The 26611-nt window shown below is 39.0% G+C and overlaps 1 protein-coding gene across 7 annotated transcripts in view; it reads right to left on the bottom strand.

Moving 5' to 3' along the window:
• stau (double-stranded RNA-binding protein Staufen) overlaps positions 1-26611 on the bottom strand; it is an 81648-nt gene that overhangs the window by 41402 nt on the left and 13635 nt on the right. For 2 of the 7 annotated variants that reach the window (XM_022065518.2, XM_022065519.2), the window contains exons 4-9: positions 25257-25397; positions 14174-14266; positions 13810-14006; positions 10354-10561; positions 4088-4305; positions 473-553 (exon numbers count right to left, since the gene is read on the bottom strand). In XM_022065518.2, coding sequence (XP_021921210.1) covers positions 473-553; positions 4088-4305; positions 10354-10561; positions 13810-14006; positions 14174-14266; positions 25257-25397 — 938 coding nt within the window. Of the gene's footprint in view, positions 1-472; positions 554-4087; positions 4306-10353; positions 10562-13809; positions 14007-14173; positions 14267-15074; positions 15118-25256; positions 25398-26611 lie in introns of those variants that run through there. The other 5 variants (XM_022065521.2, XM_022065524.2, XM_022065522.2 and 2 more) reach the window with 5 other exon arrangements.

Below are 26611 nucleotides of genomic sequence, written 5' to 3'. Positions count from 1 at the left end.
AGTATTCTAAAACAGAGTGGCCATCTGGTTGCCGTAACATAGGAAAATTGTTTTGTTGGCCATGCCTGTTGTTTCTGAATGAAAAAATGTATGGAACAAGACTGGATTTGGTGATTTCAACAAACTTTATAAAGCACTGAAATGACATCAGAACTCTCAAACTCACTTTGTTTCATCAATGCAACTTGTGATGTTCGGCAGGTCTTGAAATGACTGTCACTTGACAATCAAAAGATACCACGGCTTCCCTTACCGAAAATAGTACTGCACACCACTGGTTAAAATTATGTTGCCAACTGGAAGATCATAAAATTCACTTTTGGCAGTATTTGATAAAATGCTTCTTACATGCCAAAGTGACAATTTGTGAATCCACTGTGAGAACCCCCTAGCAGTAAGCATGAAAGAAAGTGGTATAGCAGTTCTAAACTTAAAAAAATTGTACTTCTATTCAAAATGTGCATATTCTTACCATATTGTCATAATGAGTGTAGAATGGGCCTCGTGAGATAGCATTGCGCCTATTTTGCTCGTAGTTTGGGAATCCACGTACCTTGCCAACAAAACACAACAAAAACTAAGAACTCTGAAAATAAAATTCAAACAACATACAAAGCAGTAAACATTCCAAAACTGATACCATGCTGAATCACTTTACAAGGAACAAGTTAAATGCACCCAACACCTAATGTCTCCATGACAGCCAGCTCAGTAGTGTTATCACATGCCAACAAGTCTAGGCTTGAAAATCTAAATCAAAAAGTAACTTATAACAAAAAATTAAAGAAGAGTGGAAAGGTTTATTATAATTTGAAGTAAACATGCTTTCCAGATGTGTTCTTCACAATTCTCACTGTTCTTCATTCTCATGTATTGAAATTAAAAATCTATTTCAGTACAGATAACTGCACTGCACATGGACAAATATTCTTATGTTAAACAAAACTAATAACAGCACAAACTGGACAGAGGCAATTTATGTTTCCTTTCATTTCACCAAACACATAACTAACTCCACAGTGCAGAAGAATCCTTGAGAAGCCACGTCACTCGGCTAACCAAGATATTCCATACCTATGTAGGAAGCTGAAGGTTCATTAGTGTGCGCTCATAATAGCACCATTAATCTCTATCCTGAGCCAAACGAGCCCAGTCCACACTCTCACACCCTATTTATACCATTTTTATAGTACCCTCCCATTTATGCCTAGGTCTACAAGTGGTCTCAACCATTCAGGTTTTCAGCCTAAATTCTGTGTGCATTTCTCATACCATCCATGCTTGTTACATGCCCTATCTACCCCCATTTAAAAATAGCAAATTAAAGCTTTCCCTGCTACATGCCACAAAGGCACTTGCGGGAAGAGAAGATATGGTTCTTAATCTTGGCACTAGATGGGGGTGAGCAGTCAGCATCAGGTCCCAGTGGCTATTTACTCCCAGGGACAGGACCAACAGTAACCACAGCCCCTGCCAGAGAACAAATCCCAGTCATCCAGTCCACTCTACTGATTCAGCTGCCCTGTCCCCTATTTAAAAATAGCAGTTCTCTTAATCACATTTATTTCATGTCATTCACTGGTTTATTCCATAATACGCCTGTTTTATGATTCCTGATATGTTTCACATTAAGCAGAGTAGGTATAAAATTAAGCTTTCACAGTGACTGAAGCTGATGAAAGCCTCTCGGGTTACTAGCCATGTCAGGTGGCTGAATGGTGAATAAACCACATCTTCTGCAAACATTTCGAGAACAATCTCTGCTCTCATCCTCAGGGCTGATTCTTTGTTGCATACTCACTGATGAGAAACTTTCCCATCAGCAAGCGCACAACAAAGAAACAGATTTGTTACCCAGAAGCCCTGAGGATGAGAGCAGAGATTGTTCTCAAAACGTTGGCAGAAGATGTGGTTTATTCACCATTTAGCCACCTGACGCGGCTTGTAACCTGAGTCTTTCATCAAGTAGAGTAGGTGTTATATTGGACTAACACTGACCAAACTAAAATTTGTTCACATAATTTAGAGTACATCTCTAATAACAAATGTCATATAGCACACCTAGTAGTTCAATGGAATATTTCTCTATAATGTGTTCCTTTTAAGCACTCCATGCTACATATATAAATTTGTATCCTGAAATAACTTAAAGCATTATTTAGCCCTCTATTATATAAGTTTGCATGTAAATCCAATATGTACAAGCACTCCTAAAATCTCTGCATGCTCACTCAGTCTTGGCATTCCTATTAAAAAGAAGGAAGACGTTTCTTAGGCAATGCAAAATTAATGTAACATTGTCAGGATAATGGTTCAGAGGTTACTTTACGACAGCGTGCCAAATGAAATGTGTTGATATGATATGAATATGAGAGAAATGGGGAACCATTACAGCTAATCTAAATTTACTATCTCAGCATATGCCTGCAAGTACAGGAGAACTACAAGAAAAAGCTGTCACCAGAGCTAAGAACAGCATAATCGGACATTGGTTCCACATAAATCTGTTCAGTTTCTTTAACGTGAAAATCACTTTCATGTCAACAATATCTATGGAATGACAAACACATCCTGACCTCATCTGGCATATATTCTTGCTACAGCAGAGAAATATGCAGTCAAGAAACAAGAAAATTATTAGAATACTGGTGGTTTCATGTATGTGGTAAGTGGCATTCACACTCTTGCAACTGCATGTCCTTATTAATTTTCTCAGTTGTGACACCATGTAGACTTGTAGATACCAATGTCATCCAAAATGTTGGTACCTACCTATAGCCCACATGGTGTCACAACCCACAAGATCAGTGCTCTGAGATCTTCACCACTGAGACAGCCTCAAACCTCACACTGCAGCTCCTCTATCATAAACCCTGGCTCACAGGCAACAATGCCTTGTCCATATTTACATTCAGTCCAAAATCATTGTCAACAAAAGTACAGGTGCACACCTGGCATAAGAGGAATACATGTGGACAGACAATCTTAAAGCAGACCAATGATCATATTGAACCTACATGACACAGTCAGTCAGCTGTAATCACTTCAGCATAATTACATGGATGGGTGAATGCACATGTAAAGCATTATAATTTAAGTAAGATTTCAGGTTTTCAAGGCAGTGAGTCCGAAGACAGCTGTCTTCTATTACTACTTAATGTGAAAGTAACATTCTTTCATATTTCAGATCTACTAGTAACAAATTATCTCTCTGGTAACAGACCCTCAAGATTTGAAAAGGATAATACTAAACTCCACCTCAGAGTTGCATCCAGAAAATTACAGCCCCACAAGTTATATATATTATATGACCACCAATTCAAAGTCTTGAAAACTGCCACTTTCTGAGAGGTTCCACAATCACAATTTGTATTCACGTATCCCCCACAGGAGCTGCAAGTCCAACCCATTATTTATAATCCTCCAGTCACCACTGATTTGATCCCTTATAGATCAAAATATTTTCCCAAATACCATGTTTTCTCAAATTTCTTAATTTACAGAATGACTGATGTTTAACTACATGATGGTTTTAGTGAAGGTGGCATTGGTGGTGGTAGTGTCCATGCCATTTGTCTTGATACCTTAGAAAATGAAGGTGAAAACTGAGGAAGGCTGCTAGTACGACATAGTCTGTGCATGCTCACCTCAGTCCTACCATCCAAAACAACATTTCTCCTCTTTATGGACAGTATGACCATCCTGTTATATAAACCAAGACATAACAAGCTGAGCAAAATCACTACTGTATACTGTGAATGCCAAGTAAACTTGGACAGCAACAGTAGCACTAGCAGAACTAGAACTAGCAGTAAACTCTGCAGTTGCAGTGGCTGAACTGAAGAAATGGGGTGGTGGAAGTTGTAGTGGTAATGGTAGTGGCAGTAGTCATGGTGGTAGTAGTAGTAGTATTAGAAGTAGTAGGAACAGCAATACCAAATTGGAAGAATACATGACAGTGACATCAAGTGAAATATCACAATCCCAAAGTTTCATAATCCTTTTTACAATCTAATGGGTACAACAAATGGACTACATAAAATGATGAAAGGTATTAAGATGAGGACTGGATGTTGCATGGTTTTACCTGATTGTACATGCCGCGGTAATTGAAATTATGCCCTGGAGGGGCTGGTGGGGGCAGGTATGCGTTGTGAGGTGCTGCGCTGTGATTACCATGATGGTGTGAGGGTTCCATAAAAGTATATACGGCTGGTTCACCTCGCTTCATCGCCAGTGCATTAAGCTCTACAGTTGGTGTGATGTTGCCTGATAAAGACAAAATCTTCAGCTCACTGCATATTCCTGCAAATGTTCTCAAATTACCACTCCTTGGAAAGCAAACAGCACAATTATATTTCAAATGCAAAGTCTACTGCTGTGGTTCTCAAACCTTTTACTAATGTGGAATCCTCCTAGTAACGAAACCCTAAAAAAAAAGTTTTTTAAAGTAATTATTTGTAATTTACAACCATATAGGCAGAGAGTAATTTAAAAGGGTTACAAAGTTCAAATATCTGGGAACAACAATAACAAATCAAAATGATACTTGTGAGGAAGTTAGGAGGAGACTAAATTCCGGAAATGCTTGCTACTTCTCAGTCCAAAATATTTTGTCTTCCCGTCTGATTTCTAAGAACCTGAAAATTAAAGTATACAAAACAATAATCTTGCCCGTTGTTTTGTATGAGTGCGAAACATGGTCTCTCACTCAGAGGGAAGAACACAGATTGCAGGTGTTTGAGAATCGGGTGTTGAGGAGGATATTTGGGCCTAAGAGGGAAGACGATGGGGCGTGGAGAAAACTGCACAATGACGAGCTTAAAAATCTGTACTGCTCCCCCAGTATTGTGAGGGTGATTAGGTCGAGAAGAGTGAGATGGGCGGGACATGTAGCGCGCATGGATGGGACAAGAGGTGTGCACCGGGTACTGGTTGGGAAACCTGAAGGGAAGAGACTGCTGGGGAGACCTAGACGTAGATGGGAGGATAATCTCAGGCGGGATCTATGGGAGATAGGAGTTGAAGGAAACTGAATTTTGTTGGCCCAGGACAGGGTCCGGTGGAGGGCTTTGGTTAATTCGGTGATGAACCTTCGGGTTCGGTAAGCCATCTAGTTAGTTAGTTAGTTATAGGCAGAGAGTTAAATCATGTCCACCCACTTTCATGGAACACGTGTTTATTTACATAATGTGATGGGTGGACACAGTTATTGGCCACAAGGAAAGCTAAAGTCAGGTACAATTTTGGAAACGGGCGCACTCTTGTTGTGTTCTGCATGAAGTCTATTTTGGTATTTAGTTTTGGACTAACACCTTGCAGAATTTAAGGTCCTTACAAAACTGTGTTCCACAAAGTTATGCCTACACTCCCAATCCATTTAGAATGCAAGATAGTGTATACACCTAAATTAATCAGCTCAAAGGCCTACAAGGTCTCAGTCAAGATGGAACTGAAGTTCTCCAGACTAGCAACAGTGAAGTTTCTAACCCCTAATATTGTTCAGTTCACTAATATTGATATTGGCATAAGTTAGAAAGGTGCACATCAGTCAAATAAAATTGTATAAAAACAGGATGTATAGGTAACACATGCTTTGTCAGTTGAAACTATATTTAACAGTGTTAAAGATAAGATGTCTAGGTAATATACGTTTAACCAGTTAAAATCATACAAACAACAAAACATATGTAATGCAAATGTTTTCATGGACAGGGGACTTTCATGTGATGATATGAGCAGTTATTAATGTCTTTCTTCTTCACCTCGGCCACTGCCTATTCCCTCATTCATCCGACACCGATGTCAGTGTTACCAATGGAACACCAACAGTGCTCTAATTCTGGACACTCCAAATGATTTGACGATCCAAATAACCATCCATATGAGCTCAGCATGAGTGCCGACACTTTACAAATGAATAAAGGACTTCAAATGAAATCATATTGGATCTTATACACCTTCAAGCATAGTAGCATTTATATCGAAATGGATGGTGATCCTCACAGATACTGCAGAGGTTAAGCTGGATTCTGAACTTGGGGTGACAACTGGGAAATAATTCCTTTAATTAATTAACATCATGAACTGTGTGGTGGTGAAAGTGATATAACACAAGGCAGTTACACTAAACTCTTATCATAAGATGAGTGCTGGATGCTTCAATGTAGACATTATCTGAGTTTCCTTGTTTAATTCCTCTCCCTTTCTAGAGTTGGTAAGAATGAGAAGGGCAGGCTAAGTGTGTGTGGGTGTGTGTGTGTGTGGGGGGGGGGGGGGGGGTGTTTGCTGTTGAATTCATCTGGAGAGAACTGAAAACTTGTTGGTTCTCTGTCCAGGAAGCAAGTTAATTGGTTTTTGTATCAATGGCTTGTCAGATTCTTGTTTCTTTCCTTCCCATTGGATTTACTAATTACAATCGTTAAATTAATCCCCCTCTGTTGGAGGAAGTCTAGTCGAAGTATTGTATGAAAGGGAAAAGACTTGGACATAACCAACTGTCTGTTGGCCATGGTTATTGTTTGGCAGAATAAGTGGAAAAGAGGCTGGAGATCAATCAACTATTGTTCAAACACAAAAACTGTTAAACTGTCTGCTTGTTGCTATCATTAAATGCAAACTGTGGTTGTATTTTTATACAAACACAGTTTAATTGATATTAGTCATAAAAATCTTCATGGTAGGTTGTACATCCAAAAACAATTATGGACGTTCATATAGACGTGAGTCCGCAAAACCTTACTTTTCAAATTAGAGGCCTTCTTACAAGCTGAAAAGCCTGGTGAGAATAACTAGTGGCCGCGCGCGCGCGCACACACACACACACACACACTGCACAGCCGCATGTCAAATTACCTACTGCAGAGTGGTGTTGCATATTACTATTTATGTTTTTTTTTGTTACGAGAGTGAGTCAAATGAAAAACGTAAAAAAAAATTAATTTAATTTATTGAATAAAGGCGGTATAAAACTATATCATTTTTCTACATAGTCTCCATTTCGTTCAATACATGCCCTCCAGCATTTACGAAGTGTATGGATTCCTCTAAAAAAATTCTTGTGGTTGTCTGCGCAACCACTCATGCACCGCCTGCTGAACCTCTTCATCAGAACGGAACTTCTTTCCTCCCATCGCCTCTTTGAGTGGCCCAAACATGTGGTAATCACTTGGGGCTAGGTCTGGTGAGTATGGCGGATGTGGAAGACACTCAAAGTGCAAGTCTTGGATTGTTGCAACTGTTGCACGGGCAGTATGGGGCCGAGCACTGTCATGTTGCAAAAGGACACCTCTAGTCAAAAGTCCACGTCGCTTTGATCTGACTGCAGGTCGAAGATGATTCTTCATGAGATCTGAATATGAGGCACTGGTGATAGTGTTCCCCCGAGGCGTGTAGTGCTCCAAGAGTACGCCTCATTCGTCCCAGAAGAGAGTCAGCATAATCTTCCCTGCAGATGGCTGCGTCAGGAACATCTTGGGTTTTGGTGATGAGGAATGACGCCATTCCTTGCTCATTCTCTTTGTTTCCAGTTGGTGGTAGTGCACCCAAGTTTCATCGCCAGTAATGATTCTCGAAAGGAAGCCATCACCTTCTGCTTCAACGTGCCGCAGAAGTTCTTCACAGGCGTCAACCCGTCGTTGGTTCAATTCTGGAGTCAGCTGCCGTGGCACCCACCTTGCAGACACTTTGTGAAACTGGAGCAAATCATGAATGACATGGTGTGCTGATCCGTGACTCATGTTAAGAATTTCGGCTATTTCATCCACCGACACTCAGCGATTCTCCATCACTAGGGCTTCAACTGCTGCAATAGACTCAGGGGTCACAACTCCGTGTGCCTGACCCGGGCGAGGAGCGTCTGCCACAGACGTCACACCATTTCTGAATTTCCTACTCCACTCGTACACTTGCTGCTGTGACAAGCATGCATCACCATTCTGAACCTTCATCTGTCGATGAACTTCAATTGGTTTCACACCTTCACTGATCAAAAAACGAATTACAGAACGTTGTTCTTCTTTCGTGCATGTAACTAGTGGAGCAGAAATCTTCAAACTGGCACTGTGATGGCATTCTGTTTGTCTGCATTATACTGCCACCTATAGGATACTCTTTATAGCATTGGTAAGATGTCTGCCAACTTATAGGACAATGGCGCGATATTTCGAATTTTTATCTCAGTTTTACGGTTTTCATTTGACTCACCCTCATATTTACATCAGACTGCACAGATGCTGTTGGAAGCAGTAGTTTCTGAACAGTGCTACCACAAGCTTTTCATCGAAAATGTTGGCAAATGTACTCAAAGTAAGGCAGGAAATTCAATGTTGCTGGCATGTATTGCTTTTTTCTCCAAATTCAGCTTATCCCTGTAAGGGAAGCCATGAGTTTGGCTACTATTAAGGGCTTAGAGAATGAGCTTGTTTTATTTTTCTGCATTTGGTTCTGAGGGGTGAGGGGCAGTAGACACCATGCCAGTCTTTGGGGGAATTCCATTTTATTTTTGTTTGCCCTCCCTGATATTACTACTCAATGCAAAACATTGTCATATATCCTTGATTTTAAGAAGCCAGGAAAAAATTAGAAACTGTCAATATTCAAACAAAACTTCTTTGTATTAATACTTTCATAATATTCTTTGTTGCTATCTTTGTTTTTGCTTTCCCATGACTAGTGTTACGAACATGAAGATTTTACTTAGACATCCAGCAATTCTTCAGCATCAATTCTTAGGCACCATTAAATGAACGATGCACCCCAATTTCAGAAAATGCAAAATGTGAAAAAACGTGCATCTGAAAATCAAGGAAATATACTACTATACATTACCATATATTACAGTTGTAACTGATTCAGAACATACATAAACATTCCGTTTGTTAAATGTGTTTCCACTTTATTTTGTCAGACAGAAATGGGGTTGTCCTGTAAAGCATAAGACCCACATATTGTCATAACATGAACATGAACATGTGGTACTTATGGCACTGAATGAATTTCCATTCTACTCCCTTAAAAAAGGTGTCCTTATCATCACACTCATCCTCATTTGGCATATGCAGATCCAGAAAAATAATATCACACCAATGGCCTCAAGCAAACTAACAAACTCCATCCTCTTAATATTGTTTCATTTTCAGATGTTATATTAATTCATTTCCTTTTAATAACTCATTTCCTAGCACTTCACAGCATATCACAGACTGTGCACTTTCCTCTCCATTAATAATTACAGAGAAAAACCTACAATTTATAAACTCATTTTGATATTTTACTTTCTCTCATGTAATGGTCCTATCATATTCAGGTTATGCTAGCTACAAACATGCACAATACAAATACCACAGTAATAATCATGAATAACTGCACTGTCAAATAACAGCATATGAGACTAAACCTGACCATTAGAACTGAAAAATTTGTTGCTGAAAGAGTATAATATGTACAAATCTACAAATGAATCATTGCAGCTATATACTGTATATATTATTGATTGGTGTGTGTATGCAAGTGAAAACCATGTAAAGTAGCAAATGAGATTGCACTTACATATACTAATACTCTTGTTTTCCACAACTCGTGTCTTATGTGACCCCTTTTGTATCACGACCTACAGGCTGAGAACCACACCGCAGATAAATGCATTGAAATCAAAACTTATCAACAAACACATTAATAAATGAATAAAAAATAAGAAAAACAAAATACATGCATTCTATTACTAAATGTTTACATAAGTTTGAAAAACTTGTGTCCAAAATACAAGGTGTCACAACTTATCAGATTATTAATCCTTTATATTAAGCAACCTATATCTCTCTCAGCTCTGCTAGCATAGCTTATATTCTTCTACAGTTGACTGTAGTGGAATCCTCAAAATGGCAATCACCATGAAGGGGGATACAAGTGAAGGCATATACTACAGACACCAACAGAAAGAAAAATAATGATAGCAATCAGGTCACTTAACTACTAGTAGTGACAGTTGACAATATGCTACATGCTTCACATCTCTAAATTGAACTAGGAAAATACCACCAGCGCCACTGGAAGTAATCAGTCACAGAACTGCATGCAGCCCGAAGGAACTGGTGGTGCACAGTGTTCATTTCACTGTCCACATGACTGACAGCTCTCACTTTACACAGCATTGTTCTAAAGGGCACCAAAATATTATTTCCTAGGTGTCAAAAGAAAACTATGAATATAACATAATAGCTCAAGCTGTAAAGTACTATTCTATAATAAGAGCAAATAAAAGAGTTGCATAACAACAAAAGCAAAATATAATAGAAATCATGAAAGACAAAGATACAACCACCAAACAGAATTTAAAACTTTGTGTCAACTTACTCTTGCCCAAACGAATGTTTCGTTGTGTTTTTGGTGGAGGATGTTTATATTGGGTGTGCTCCAGTGCTTCACTGGCTGCTGAATGCTGGGCCTTCTTGATGCTTGCCCCCTCAGCTGAATACTCCTCGTCACCCAGTTTCAATGTCACTGTGAATCGCTTCTTGTGTGCTGGTCCTTGTTCATTGGTCAGGCGGTACTGGTGCTGGATCTACATCAATTAAATATACAATTATGTAGGATTTGAGGTTTTCATGGCAGTGAGTCTGAAGATTGCTGTCTTCTGGGTTGTTGTACTGTGTAGTCTGGTAGATCGCCCTGATGATGGAACCAGCATGGACCTCTGAAATGTTGCTGGACATCTACCAGACTACATGGCGCAGCAACCCAGAAGACAGCAATCTTCAAATATAAAATTGCATCTTGGAGTGTCAGAAATAATTTGTTGTAGCAAGGGGCATATTCTGATCTTAAAGAAATATTGTGTGTGAAAGGGTAGTCTGGATTAAACTGAAGTGAAACATAATAGCATCTGATAGTGGGTTCTTCAAAACATTGTAATGATCTTCTGGTTCCAAAAAAGTGGGAAATTTCTTGACCAGTTAGGTAACAAACTTTTCGATGTAAACCTTTTTTCATTACATTAGAAACTGTGAAATTATGTCTTTCTATGAGACTGTAAGGTTTTCAAAGTGATGATAATAATCTGGGTTTTGGCACCATGTACACTCATCAGTAGGTGCCACTTCACTTCTCTAGATGGAGATAGTATGTTTCTCCAAAACAATGGCATCTACCAACAAATCGAAGGTAAATATGTAGTCAGTAACAAAATCAGCAAGTCTACATGGCACCAAAACTAAAAACATCATCAAGTGAGATCAGAGTTTCTAACAGTGTTGAATATAAAGAAGGCAGTCTTCTGGAGTTCTTGTACCATGCTTGGTAAATTGAAACTCTTTTATAATGTAAATCAATAGGAAGTCAATGACATGCGTTCCCAGCACCCAAACATTGATGAGTAATATAATGGCATTACATTTAAAGCTCCGAAATATCATACATAAAATAAGGGGAATTTAAAAAATATACTTTATACACTTACAATCAGCAATTCATTGGTCCCCGCGATTGACTATGATTCTTTCATGTGATTGACGTGTACAATCATCTCTGCTGTTATGTGATAGTTGCATTCATGTAAGACGCCGACCTATACAAAATCGCATAGTAAAAATAACCCGGTACTCAGCAGAGATTAAATTAGTCCTTAGAAAGTTTTAAGTGCCAGGAATGAAATTGCATAAGAGCAAACTTGCATATGCAAAAGTTTGCATTTCACAAACAGCTTTTACTGATTCATCGATCTCATTCGAGCAAATTCTCGTTAACAAAACATACGTAATTGCAGAGATGACTGTATTTATAATTTTTATTCAAATCAGCGATGTAAGAATTACGATTTAGTATAAGAATCAGTACGAGACACTTTGTAAAACGTTATAAATAATAGTATTTTTTTTTCTCACTTTTTGATTTGTTGGTTTCAAAATTTGCGTTATTCTGAATCAGCACAAACTGAACCGGCGCAAATCGAGGGCTACCTGTATATCATTTTTATGTCATACCACGCCAGTATTCTGCCAACATGGTAGAACAGGTGCTGTATGTATGGTAAAGCAGCTGTGCCAATTGGTTTGTGCTGTCTCAATGAATGCTACATTGAAGTGGAATGCTTTGTGGATCTGCCCAGTAGAGTACCCATTCTTCTTAAAGTTCTTCTGAGATAAACAAGTTTGGTGCACAGGCTACCTACATCTCAGATTATGTTTGCCTTATGTAGTAAGGCTGAGAGGATGCCAAACTTCTAGAGAAAATATACATGTGAGGGAGCAATGAAGTAGCAGTTAATGTAACAACTTCCTATAGACTTTGTGGCTAAAGGTCCCATTATGACTTCCATACATGTGAATGTCCACGAACAGCAGATGATCTCGCTCTTTCTGACTGTTACAAACTAAATTTTTGGATGGATGCTGTTTACGTGGTGAGGAAAGTTATGAAGTTCTTGCAGAAGAAACACATGGCCAGATGACAAAGGTATTATCCATGTACTAATAGCTAGGTTTTAAAGTGGCTCTGTCCTGTGACTGCACCTCAGACTGCTCCATACGGCAGTTCTCTTATGACAGTTTTGAGCTTCCCATCACTGGAGGCTGGTATGTGGTAACAAAGTTAGAGATGCAAACTGAGAGCCCAGCAACAATGTCTAGTTGAGAAAATGGTGGTACAAGCTCACACCACAACTTCAACAGAGAAGGGAGCTATCAATTAAATCCAGTGTAAAAGAATATCATCCACATAATTAAGGAAGAGGGAGGACAGCACACCCATACCCAAACCACAAACCAGTCTTCAGGGCCAGTAAAAGCTGCATCAAGTCCAGTCTGTCTCACCCCCCTGCCATCTTGTTATCCTCACTGACCTCAGACTACACAGGGTCTCACTCACCACATCCCAATTATCCAAATCTCTGCTTGGTCCCCTAAAAAAGCTGGCAGTTCTTGTTTCTCACTACCATCCCAGATTCCTTTCAATCCTTTAAAAAAAAAAAAAAGGCACTTCTCATCGGACTGGACATGACTCCATCACTTCTCTCCTAACTTGTTTTCATTAGCCAGTTCCCATGACCTGATCCACCTTCTACCACAATATAAATCAGTTACATAGATAGGTAGTTCCTGTAACTCCTCCTTTTGGAGGTTTCATAGTCTTTAAAGCGTACATTTAAGAGTAGTGAGTGACTAGCCCACTGACTCTGCACAATTTCTACTCACTCCTGATTTGACTGCCAGAGCCATCTAGCAGTGAAGCAGTGAATCAGGAGAGAGTTGGGTGAGAAATGGCCGCTGAAATTTTGCTTACGAAACATCTTGTATCATGCTCGCAAGGTTCTTTTACATTCCATAAATCTACAACATAGGACTGCCGGCTTTACTTCCCCTCGAAAGGAAGTTATGCTATGGATTTTTATCACCCTTAAAAATCCATCGACTTCGGCCGGGATTGAACCCACGAACCTTGGGTCCAGTGGCAAGCACGCTAACCACTAGTCCACCGAGGGCAACAATATAAATCAGTTGCTTCCTTATAATCCTCACTTCAGCCCTGATGATAGAGGTAGTATGGTCCTCTGAAACACTGGCAACAAGTCAAAATCTACAGTGTCAGCATCCTAAAGTACGACACGGTAATGAATCGCTGTGAAACACATTAACCCTTTATTGATGTAGGACACTTGAAAAGAACCTTACCATGGAGGCAGGGGACATTTAAATATACACACCATTATGATCGAGTAATAGCAGTGGCATGCAACCAAGTACAGGTTAAGTGGGACAATGCGACCGTGAGAGGGTAAGTATGGCTAAGGTCGGCATAAAAAGAGGGTCACCTCACCTTATTGAATCTCGCAAGCTCATTGACAAGACACATGGGAGTTTTCTCTTTTGTGTTCGCCAAAGTGGTGGTACTAGCTGAGGTTGTGCCATTCAGCTGTGTTGCTGTCTGTTGTTGCAGCTGCTGCCTCTGGTGGCCTGGAGTAGCAGCCGTTTCACTCTCACTTGCTGTTACTCCTAGCAACGGTGATGCTATACCTAGTTGCATGCAACAGTAAAAAAAATATTTTTTTTTTACATTTCAACAATTCAAAAACATTTGAAAGAAGGATCAAATATAGAAACAAACTAACAAAGAAATGTAATCAGACTTGTGTCAGTGATTGCAATGAATATGGGATCAATGTACTGTAGAAAGACTTTACCTGACACAATATTCTTATTATTGCTGTTCATCTGTTGAGTTACTGGGGCAGCTGCTGCCACCACAGGAGCAGGCGGCATTGACACTAACACACCTGAAACAAGAGAGAAAGTTAAATAAAAATCCAAACCATAAATTCTTGTTGTGGATCAAGAAGATGTGGGGTACAAGCACATATACACAGTCATGAGTGATCAACAAGGAGTAGACTCACTGCAGCTTCAGGACAGAATAAGTTTCATACAAACACACTGACAGCCTTAATGATCTTTGCAATGGAAATTAACAGATGATTTGGAAAGTGGAAGTCAAGGTGTACATTCAGGACATTCTGAAACTAAGAAAATTTACCTCAACCTCTGAACTAATTCTCTTATGTACAAAACATTCAATTAGCAAAAGCACAATTACTCTCCATTGGTTTCTTGTTGTACCAGTTCACATATTCAGTTCATAGCAAATAAATTTTTCAAGGTTCTACTCAACCTCTCAAGGCGAAGTTCAGGACACAACTCTTAAAACAGATTATGAGAACCTACTGCTAATCTTGAAACACCATTCATTACCATCTTTCCATCTCACTGAACACTGTATAATCTATACAGTTTGAACAGTGACAGTAAATAATTTACAGGGTATCACAATATTGTTTATGTCATAATCATTCACATATCAGACATTTCCAAATCAGCTGGAATTTGACAAACTTTGTCGACAGTTATCTAGTCACACCAAACAGGCCCATATTGTCGTCCAACATTTACCTCTTTCAAAATCAGAAAATAAAAGAATACATTTAATAAAGAAGCAAGCAGTATGTGGCTGACATGCAGTATAAATGCATGAGCATAGCAGATGAAGCAGATTTACATGCAAACACCATGCAGCCAGCTTACACTTACACACGCATGTATGTTGAAACAGCATCATTCTTGATATGCCCCATGGCTTCTCAGAAGAGAGACATAAAATCCCTTGGTGTTTCAGAATGAAGCTGACTGAGACCATATTCTTTCATGCAATTAATTTTGGCTTGGAGTAGTATGGATCACCTGTACATTAAACACAATTTCTACTCTTCATCCAACATTATTATTGGCGCATGATATGGCTGGTGCCTGTACAATGGGAGGTGCATGCACACTTTGGGTCAGAAAGCCTAGTGAGGCCAATCACTTGGGTGATAAAGGCACAAACAGTAAAATGTATATGGGATTGAAACTGAATTCATCTGGCTCAGGACACAGTCCTGGAACTGACTCTTGTATACAAAGTAATAAACCTATTAATTTCCATAAAAAATCAGGAAATTTCTTGAATACCTGAGCTATCACAATGACTTGTCATAGACTCCCTTCATGGAGTTACTGAGTCCAAAACTTGTTTCAAACCTCCATAAATTACAAGAATTATTTTCTTCTGTCACAAGCAATTCAAAGATCTTATATGACTAATGAATGAACACAACAAAACAACAGAATGTTAACAGATGACATAAACCAGGCTGTTTTCAGTGTACATACTTGTCAAAGAGGTAACATACCAGACACAGTGGCATTACTCTGTGATACTGACAACCTTGTGAAATAAATCACAAATAAAATGGTAATGGATGACAAATTTTCATGTTTGTGCATCAGGTAGGCTGCCTCACAGGTTGTGAAAAGTGTACAGTTTTGTGCACAGGCTGTAGTCGATTTTTATTTACAAACATGACTCAAAGGTCATTGAAATACACATCCAAACCGTGGAACATAGACCATGAAACTTTTCAGGTGGTACATATAAAAACTGAGAAACTGCATCAGAGGGAAAATTCAAAATAAGACCTGACAATTGCTTCTGCCATCTAATCTATTATTATAATTCTCTGTAGTGTACAGGGCTCTAATGACATTGTAACATTGTAACTTGAAATGTGAATGCAGCAAAGAAAGAGAAATAAAAGGAAACACAAAATATATATAAAATTTAATAATCCCTAGGATGAATGTCTTCTGGGTTGTAGCACCATGCAGTGAGGCAGAAGTTTACCAATGTTTCAGAAGTCACTGGTAAATTTCTATCAGGCTACACAGCATTACAACCCAGAAGATAGCCATCTTTGTACTCACAGCCATGAGAACATCAAATCCTAGTTAATAATCCCTGATATGAAAAGGACAATAAAAAGACTAGAATTAAAACAAACATGTGTATGTACCTAGCTGTACAGTCCGCAGATCAGGAGAAAATCCCTGCTAGGAATTCGTTAAACGCGCATGCACAAGATTTCGCAGTGAGTGACGACCCATCCTAAAAGCAGTCATTCCACAACCACTGAACGAACAACAGACAACAATCTTTCATGTGTTTTAATGGGTACAGCTTTAAGATTACCTCACAGCGGCACAGCGATTTAATCTAGAATATTATCGCAACACCCGCAGAACACATTAAAGGTGCACTCACTATACGCTACTCTTAACTGCTTGATGTTTTCAGTCTGTGTGTAGTAGCCTTAAACTCTAATGTATCACACTTCCCACCAATAGCAGCCCTCTAGTCCAGCTGATAAGTAACATTCCCCCCGCACCGACCAGAAACGACTTCCCCTTGCAGGGATTTTCTCGTCATCTGTGGACAGTATTTATATGTCTGAAATGGTGTAGGCAGTCAAAATAATTATATTATTATAAATATTAGTCCATAAACAAACTTCCCTTTCCAGTATGTAGTATCACCTAAAACCCATTTTGACAATGTTAGAATCTAGTTTTACAGAAAACCAAACATAACTTATACAGGTATCCCCCCTTTCCAAACTCTATGCTGTAGCAGTGACCCCAAAGTTTGTGTTACTTAAAAATTCCTTCTTGATAGTAATATTACACACTGAAGTTGCTTCTCACAAACTTGCTTAAGGGGAGGCAGTAAGCCCAGTCTTTATAAAAGCAATATACTTGGGGAAAAAATTTAAACTAAAAAAATAAAATAAAAAATGGCACAAAAATATCTTCAAAGAAGAACAGGAACAAAAATTAGCTGAATGCTGCAGATCACTGGGTTATTATTTTTATGGACTGACTTTGCAAGGAATGAAGAGGTTGGCATTTGGTTCTGGTGTGCCCATTCAACATTTCTTTAGAAGAGTTGGGCTGGGCATACAAGTTAATGAATAAACACAAACTTGCATTGCAAAAACCCCATAAACAAGCATAGTAGATTCCAGTTAATTGGGCCATCAGTTAATCTGGGCAGCCGTTTATTTGGGACAAATCTTAAAGAACAAACCTTTTTAATTCTTTACGTGGGACTTCGCATAATTGGGCCTAAGTGTTCTTGTCCCAATGTGTCCCAATTAACCGGAATCCACTGTATAGCGCAATTGATGGGTTTAAATTAAATTAAAACTATTTTTTTTGATAACCCTGAATCACTGGCGGGAAAATATTCCCCCTTCCAACTCTTTATACAAATATACAACATGGATTAATAAGGAGTGACAATGTATGATTTGAGGTTTTCACAGCGGTGAGTATGAAGATTTGTCTTCTGGGTTGTTGCGCTGTGTAGTCCGGCTCCTACAAACCTAGCCTCACCCACCCAATTGGCACATTCATTGCCCTGATGACGGAGGCAGTATGACCTCTGAAATGTTGGTAAACATCTACCAGACTACACAGCGCAACAACCCAGTAGACAGAAATCTTCAAGGAGTGACAACTTTTCCAAACAAGGTGTCAAAGCTATTGCAGTGGTTACGGGAAAAATATAATGGACAGGTTGTCTGCTGAAACAAAGCAGCTTGTGGCTGTTGTCTGTAAAATCAGTACAAGTGGTACCTATGTTCCACCAGCTATCATATTTACACATACAGGTAGCCCTCGATTTGCGCCGGTTTAATATGTGCTGATTCAGAATAATGCCGATTTTGAAACCAGCAAGTCAAAAAGTGATTTTGAATAAGGATTATAAATACAGTCATCTCTCCAATTACGTATATTTCGTTAATGGGAGTTTGCTCCAATGAGATTGATGAATCAGTAAAAGCTGTTTGTGAAATGCAAACTTTTGCATATGCGAGTTTGCTCTTATACAGTTTCATTCCTGGAGCTTTAAACTTTCAAAGGACTAATTTCATCTCTGCGGAGGTAACAGGGTTATTTTTATTAAGTGATTTTGTATAGGTCGGCGTCTTACATGAATGAAACTATCACATAACAGCAGAGATGACTGTACGCATCAATCACATGAAAGAATAGCAGTCAATCGCGGGGAAAACGAATTGCTGATTGTAAGTGTATAAAATATATTTCTTAAATTCCCTTTATTTTATTTACATTACTTCAGAGCTTTAAATGTAATGCCATTATATTACTCGTCAATGTTTGGGTGCTGGGAACGCATGTCATTGACTTCCCATTGACTTACATTATAAAAGTTTCAATTTACGCCGGTTCGTCCAGGAACGCATCCCCAGCATAAATCGAGGGCTACCTGTATCTCTCACTGAGAAAGATGCATGATTCGTAGCTAGGTATCAACAAGATCCCATGTGAATGGAAGACTGTGTACAACACTGAGATGGGCAACATGACAAGAATACACAGGGAGCACCAGGAAGACCTCAAGCTCAGCCATCCAGAATGCACACCCTCCCTCTCTTCTGGGCAGGCAATAGCCAGCCCTTCTCCATTGGCTCCTGTGCTCTTGCCCTTGCCCTATTCTCACCCTCTTCCACACTGGTCATGATGGAGGCAGTAAGCAACTGTGAAACATCAGTAAACGTCTAGGAGATTGCATGGTGCAAGAACTCATAAATTGAGGGCCACCTGTATTATGAGGCCACTAGTGTGACTTTTTTTAAAAATGTGTATGCAGTAAAAGAGAACAAAAGTGATGGTACAAAGGACAGCTTTCATGAGAAACTAGCACATGTATTTGATTAGCTCTCTCTCAAATCTGAAAGTTTGTGATGATGGTGTGTTGTTGAAGCAACTGTTTTCTGGGCATTATCCATTATCCAAAACTAAATAAAACCAATAAAAACACAACGTTTTGGAGATTGGAGTCTATCTCCATCTTCAGGTAAAACCTACTCTGTTGGACCCAATCGATAGAGCTAATCCAGAGAGAGGGACTAGCTCTATCGATTGGGCCCAACAGAGTAGGTTTTACATGAAGACAGAGGCAGACTCCAATCTCCGAAACATCATGTTTAATTGTTTTTTTGTCTTGTCTTGGACAATGGATAATGTCCAGAAAACAGTTTGCTTCAGCTCCCTAAGTATAAACATTTTGTACAGAGATCATGTCCCCCAATATGATTACATATGTTTTATGTCATACAAATTTCTATGAAATGTTACATTATAAGACTGTATTGCAGTATTCCTTGCTGTAGCATGTGGATAAAGAGGGCAAAGTGAAGAGGATATTGCAGTTTCTGTGAAAAATGGAAAGACAACTGACAAACTGGGAGCCAGTGACTCAGAAAACAATTGTAATGACTCCTGTGAGGTATCTGTACCAAAACTGAATAAAGTGCTAGAAAATATTAATGAAGTGATGACATGGTTGGAACGGCAGACTGATAGTGAATATCTTCATTTTCTGCATCTGGTTAATATTAGGCAATATATTCTGAAAAAAATTCCATCATGAATTCCAACAAACTACATTACATGGCTATTTTTGTAAGGGGGCATATTTATTATTTAGTGTTCTGTCTGACGACAGGTCCATATGAACAGGATCCTTCCATCCTTTTCTCGGACTGGGACCTGTTCATATACGTTCTTGGCAGATGATCCAGAAGTGGTTTGCCATTGCCTTCTTCTGTGTGTGAATGGAGTAATTGTTGGGATGCCACGGAGAAACCGGGGAAGCCCCCGGAGGAAAACTCCGTGTTGCCTAGACCACGGCCTTGCCCAACACAAGTTATAAATTCGGGCACCGCCGGGAATCGAACCCGAGACCCCAGGATTACAAGGCCAGCGTTCTATCCGCTAGACCACCGTGGCTGTAAGGGGGCATATATGTTAAGTAATTTAAAGTGGCCTGTGCCAGTAGCATTGGTGAAACATAAGTTTGAAATGTACCTTAAATTTCATGTACTTCAGACACTGGACAAATATACATATCAGGGATTCCAAAATTAGATAATGTCAGTTTCACATATAACACTAGTACTGAAGCTGTCCCCCGAAATCCACGTTATACCAAGGTTCCACTGTATAAGCAAAATAACTGAATTTGGCTAACACATTTCCTATTCAGAATGGTCTGAAACAACAAGATAGCTTCATCACCACTGCTAACCTTTCTTTAGAGTATGAAATCAAGATGGCCCAAGAAAACAAAGAGGGGCTGAAATTGAATTGAACGAACACATCAGCATCTGGACAACGCAGGTGATAATTTACTATGCCAAACATGAATATCCGAAACAAAAACAGAATTCCTACTAAATACAGAGCTCCATAACTTATACTCTTCACCATATACTGTGCGGGTAGATGAGATGGGTAAAGCATGCAACAGATGGATCTTATGGAAATGGATCAACGACATGGGCTTGATTCATCTACCAGTCTCTTTTGAATACGGTAATAAACTTTCAGGTCCCATATAATGTGGAGGGTTTCTTGACCAGCTGAACATATTAATCCTCAGTATAATCACTCTAACAATATTAAGCTGTCCCACTATGCGCCATGTAGGCGCTTGGAGGGAGAAGTGGTATAGCTCCAACTCATTTTTGACCTCGGCACAAGATGGGGATGAGTGGTCAATATCACGCCCCAGCCACGCTTTACCCCCGGGAAAGGACCCCGGTACCCATTGGATAAGAGGCTAGGTGGGCCCCACAGCCGGTCTGGACGCTGAGTCTAGAGGAAACATCCTCTGCCCCCATCGGGGATCGAACCCCGGTCGTTCAGCCTGTAATCAGTCACTATAATGACTGAGTTGTGCCTGCTTATAACAATATTAAGTACAAGAACAAATAATGAAACACTGTAACTTTCTCAGTTCCCCTGAAAAATTAAATTTGTTCTTTTCTTCAGCTTCCCAGTATGTTCACACTATGTCTCAATCTTTATTACATGGATTTGTAAGGTGATGTAGGCAGTGCCAGCACATTTACTGCTTGTTTAGCTTTCCTTAAAAATGACATCAGTGTTATACATATATCAAAATGTTGAGTAGCACTCCAATCAGGACATATACAGCACACTAAAAGCAGTGCTACAGTACCATCTTCACACTATTCATAAGGGTGGATAAATAGGGAACAACTACATAGCAGAACTGTAGAAGAAGCTCCTCACAGATTTGTAGTAGGAATTCCAACCCCCATGAATCAACACTATCACAATGCCAAACCCAGACATAGTGCCACAACACACAATTTCTTTCTTCAAATCATTAACAAGTTTCCCCCTACAACCTCGATTCTTGCTAGGCCTTGTACCAAAAGAATTCTGTTTGTTTGGGGTGATAACTCTTCATCACAGACATTTTCAAGTCAATCAACAGCATCTAGTGCCATTATGAATGAAGCTCCCACACCATAATTCTTACAACATAAAAAATCTCTTTCCTTGTTTTATAGCTAAAAGGATGAAGAAATTTGAGGAGGTATACAAGTTAATCCTTTCAATCTACAGACCATGGTTTATTAAAATAAGGCTGAAGTATGTAGTTTACCCAAGAAGCTTCTCAATTATTTCATGGAAAAGATAAACCTAGTGTTACAAATAAGAAAGCACTTTCATAAAAATAATTTTGCTTCATTTGCTGCAGGGAAGAACAAAGAGTTAGGACATCATACAGCATGCATCTACTATCCTGATCCCTTAAGCACAATCTGTCCCAGCATTTTATGCATAGCAATACATTATCACTGTTTCAATAACCACGTAATCAACAGAGGATCGTGACCATCATATTACACAAATTTGTATTTGTGAAGAAATTTGAAGCAGAGAACAAATAAGTCTTCTTGGGTAACCAGTCATGTCAGAATGGAATTGTGATTCAACATTCTGGAAACTGTCTCTGCCTCTAATCATCAGGATTGATGTGGTGAGGGGCAAAGCTGCACCTGTATTTATTTATATCCACAGCTGGCTCTCGAAGCTCCGTATCATTCACAAGTGGGCCAAAAGAAAGTGTCAGATCAGGAAGGCACTCCTCCATGCTGACATACTCCATGCCGCTTAATCTGGATATCAAGGCTAAAAGCTGTTGATCAACCATCCTCCAGTTCTTGCTTAATGACTGCTTTACCAGGGCTAGGTTCCAGGGTCAACTCAGATTAAATCCTGTCTCTCCATAGAAGCTTTTGGGACGCAACAAGATTTCAATGGCCTCTTTCATTATTTGATTCATGCAGCCTGGTACTCTGGCCAGTGCCCTGACGTCACTGAAGATGATGAGATGGCCTTCATTAACATTGTGCTTGGCCACTGCTAACTTGTCCAGTTGGTATAGGTGGAAGTACCACACACTTTCATGACACCTTGTCTCGATGGCGCAGCATATCAGTTGTATTTATACCATGCCATATTCACAACTGGATGCAGTATATGCCTGAGACTTTAAGACCCAAGTCATCTTTCACTTATCTCAAAAGGTGTGCATTCACTTGGCTCAAACATGCACCATTCATATGTTTAATATGCCTGTTGCTCAAAATGCTCCATGCAAAAATTTCCCACTACTGGAGAAGTGGTAAACCCATGGCAACTCTGATGGTAGAATTACCTACTGTAGAGAAGTGGGTCAATGTAACAGTCTGTTGGAACAGATCTATGTTGTTGGTTTCAAAACGTTGACAGTAGAGATAAACTATCCTTTACCGAGACCTTGGTGAACAGAGAGCCAACATCAAACTGATCTGAATATCAGTGCTCTGTAGGTTTCCGTTGTGGAGTTTCTGCATGAAGTCCTCTGAATTTCTTAAATGGAGTTCAGACAGGCCCACTACTAGACTCAGCAAACATACTACATGCCTTGCCAGACAATATGTAAGTGTATCAATGCAATTCACCTGGCAGTTCTTACAGACATGGTGAGGCTGACGAGTGTGGCAGCAGTTAACTATATACTCTGTAAATACAGACATCTTGATGACAGCCACAGTCCTTTCTACCTTCCCAGTGGAATATTTATATGTAAGTAGAGTAATTTAAGACAGACCACTTCCTACTGTCATTGTCACTGGTAGCCATGATGACAGGGGAATTTCCTTTATAAGCAGCCAGAAAAGTGACATCCTCATCTTCTTGTAACAATCACACTACATCTCATTCAGCAGTGTTGTTCTTCCATGCCTTGAAGTGCTTTAGGATACAGCAGGTTTCCTACCATATTTCCTCTGCTGTCTCCATAGGAAGGTGCTGCACTGCTCTCTTAACTCTACTGATCGTATTTTTCATGTTGAAAATAACAATCCTGGAACCCAGTCACCAATATACTCTACTAAAGCAGGGCCATTAAGCAACAACTGAAGGATGGATCACCAACTGCCAGCAGCCTGGATATCCAGGTTAAGCAACACTGACTGTGACCAAAAGTTCATCCATGCTAAGCAATGTGAACTGAGTCAGGATGGGAATGACAAAATGCCTGACTCTGATGAGACTGTTCTTATTGGCCTGCGTGTGGAAAAGGATACAGAACACTGAATACCAGCCATGGGCAAAAATGCATGTGCAGTCATGCCACTCATCACTCAGGGTGAAAAAGGTATAGACTCCCCGAAATACCAGATCATACCTCCATTCTCACATGCATGATCACCTGAGATTTCAATAATTTCTGATGCCATAAAACCTTGAAATCTTACATTCAAAGAGAGTTCACAAAATTCTGCATACTTTCAATGCCTCACAAAATGAACTCCTGAGCCTTATTCTATGAATCACACACACAAGGCAAACCTCTAAACATGCATCACAGAATTTATGCCAATGTAAAACAAAGTTCTAAAATGCTGAAGGGACAACACTTTCAGCAGTTATTATAAACTCAGGAAAGGAAAGTGGTTTAACATTTTCAAGCATACACAGAAAACCCAATTAAATTGTACAGTAGCATGCTATCATCAGAAGGTATATGGCCCATATCAAAGCACTAATCCAGCATTTCTAAGAAGGAATTAAGCAACTTCTGTGAGACTAATCAGTCTCCAGTCAGGATTTGAATGTTATCATTATGTCATAAGATGTGCTGTGAGATGTATGGGAAGGATATGGTATAACCTGTTTCTAGGCATTAACCTGCCACTTGTTGAGAGGAAATGAGAAAAAACATACAACTTTCTGGGCAATTGAAGTTAATAGCCAAGAATTTCTTGAATACAAAACAGATGTTAATGATTACACTGAACACCTGGAACAAACTGATCAGGTTATATAAACTGCATGACCTCGTTTGATTAAGTTGTTTCTTCAGTATGTATGTCAGACACCGTTTGCCAATAATACCATACAATAATAAACCCAGATAACAGCTTCCAATGTCATTTTTACCATTTGTGTGTTTCAATAAGGACAAACTGAGCCATTAACAATGAATACATGGAAGTCTAATATGTAAACAAAACCCTGCTAAAGAGATACTAATCTTTTGTATGTCCTTTATAATCATATCTTCATTCAACATTTTTGAATATAATGTGCAGTATGAAAACAAAGGATGGTGACTTGATTATATCTTCATCTCAGCATTACATAATGTATACAAAAAGTGTAAAACTTAATATGGATAAAGATCATCACATAACTAAGCATCTAACTACATGAAGCAGAGTCATTTTTGAGAAGGTAATACACAACCACCTTAGAAGCACTCTTTCTTTTCATTGAAACCAAAGGTTCATTACCAAGTTTACAAGAGTCTGGTACTGGCAACTACCCTGAGCCAGATGAATCCAATCTATGGCTTCCCCCCATTTCCTAAGATCCATTTTAATATTATCCTGCCATCTGCATAATCATCACATATGGCAATATACTCAAGAAAAAGCATGAACACAACACAGTGAGGCAGTTTGTAAACATATACATGTAATAAAAGAAACTGAAACGCAATACCTTCAATACATCCATTTGCACCAAATAAATAATCCAAGTCATCAACTGTAAAGACACCTGCACCATGCGTCTGATGCAAACACAGGACTATGAGTATTATAAGTACCATCAACGACGGCTTTACAAGCAATCGCTCCCTCCCTGGTGGAAAAGTAAAATAAAACACAATGTAAAAAAATTTCAGTAACTGTATTTAAATTTGAAATGTGTAGTAAAAATAATAAATCCATTTCACTATTAATTTCTCATTTCTGGTATCAAAAAACATAAACAAAAGCAGTGTTTCTCAATCAGTGGTCCACAGACTGTATAAAAACATAAACAAATACTCCTTAATGCAGATATCTGACATACAGTGTTAAAGTAAAACAGAACAGTCTTCTGCAAATAATAATTCATGCCGGTCCATAAATTCCAGTTTGCATACTTTGATATTGTCTGAAATATGAAATCGTTCCGCGCAGTTCTCCATCTCTCACATGGCTCAAAGACAACCACAACCGCCTCATAGTGATAAAGTGACCTACGTACACCAAAGTTTCATCATTTAGCAACTTTCTTTAGTGAATAAAGAAATTGCCATGACAATAATCAGTACAATGCTGGGTCAACAGGAATATATATTCACAAGACTGTCATTACAAATATGAAGTTTCATTATTCATGTGTACAGAATACATCACAAGAGTGGAAAGGTGTAACCTGCACCGGAACTCAGTTTCTAAATGGATTGTTTGCACCTTTGAAAACTGAATACTCCTAGCTGAAATGGAGATACTACACATAATATGCAAGCAGCATAATCAATCATACCATCCACATATATGTAGCAACAGATTGCAGATATAATAAAACAAATGTATGTTTTCAATGTAAGATATATTAATAAACTCTTACCTACCTATCTTCTTATTCTCTCTCAAACAAAAATTATCAAATTGCAACCCAATTTACAAACCTTCCAAATAAGTGTAATTAAAAATACACAGCCGAAGTTTTTAATCTCTGTTTTCCTATTCTCCGCTAATAATAAACTAACAACTGAGAATGCAGCAGTCTCAAATAGAGGACCTTGACTCCATCTTGAGGGAAAATTAAGTCATTAGAATCCTCTTTCAGTTGGGGCAGAAGCTAAAACGTAGGCATGTCTAGGTTTAAGACTAAGTTAACCGTGGTGGTGCCTTCCATGAAAAAGAAGGTGCCATAAACCTCATTTGAAATAGCATGGAACACATTCAATTTTGGTGAATTTCTTTCATGCTCAAAGCTGACATTAGTGTTTTCCGTTCCCCAAACACAAACATTATACTGGTTCACTTTACTGTTGAGGTGGAAAGATGCCTCATCACTAAAAA

This window comes from Zootermopsis nevadensis, unplaced genomic scaffold, assembly GCF_977971745.1.
Source record: "Zootermopsis nevadensis isolate Lab colony 2312 unplaced genomic scaffold, Znev_1.0 Znev_ptg000002l, whole genome shotgun sequence".
Taxonomy (NCBI): domain Eukaryota; kingdom Metazoa; phylum Arthropoda; class Insecta; order Blattodea; family Termopsidae; genus Zootermopsis; species Zootermopsis nevadensis.
Note: the sequence above shows the minus strand (reverse complement) of the source record. Positions and strands in the feature narration are given on the sequence as shown.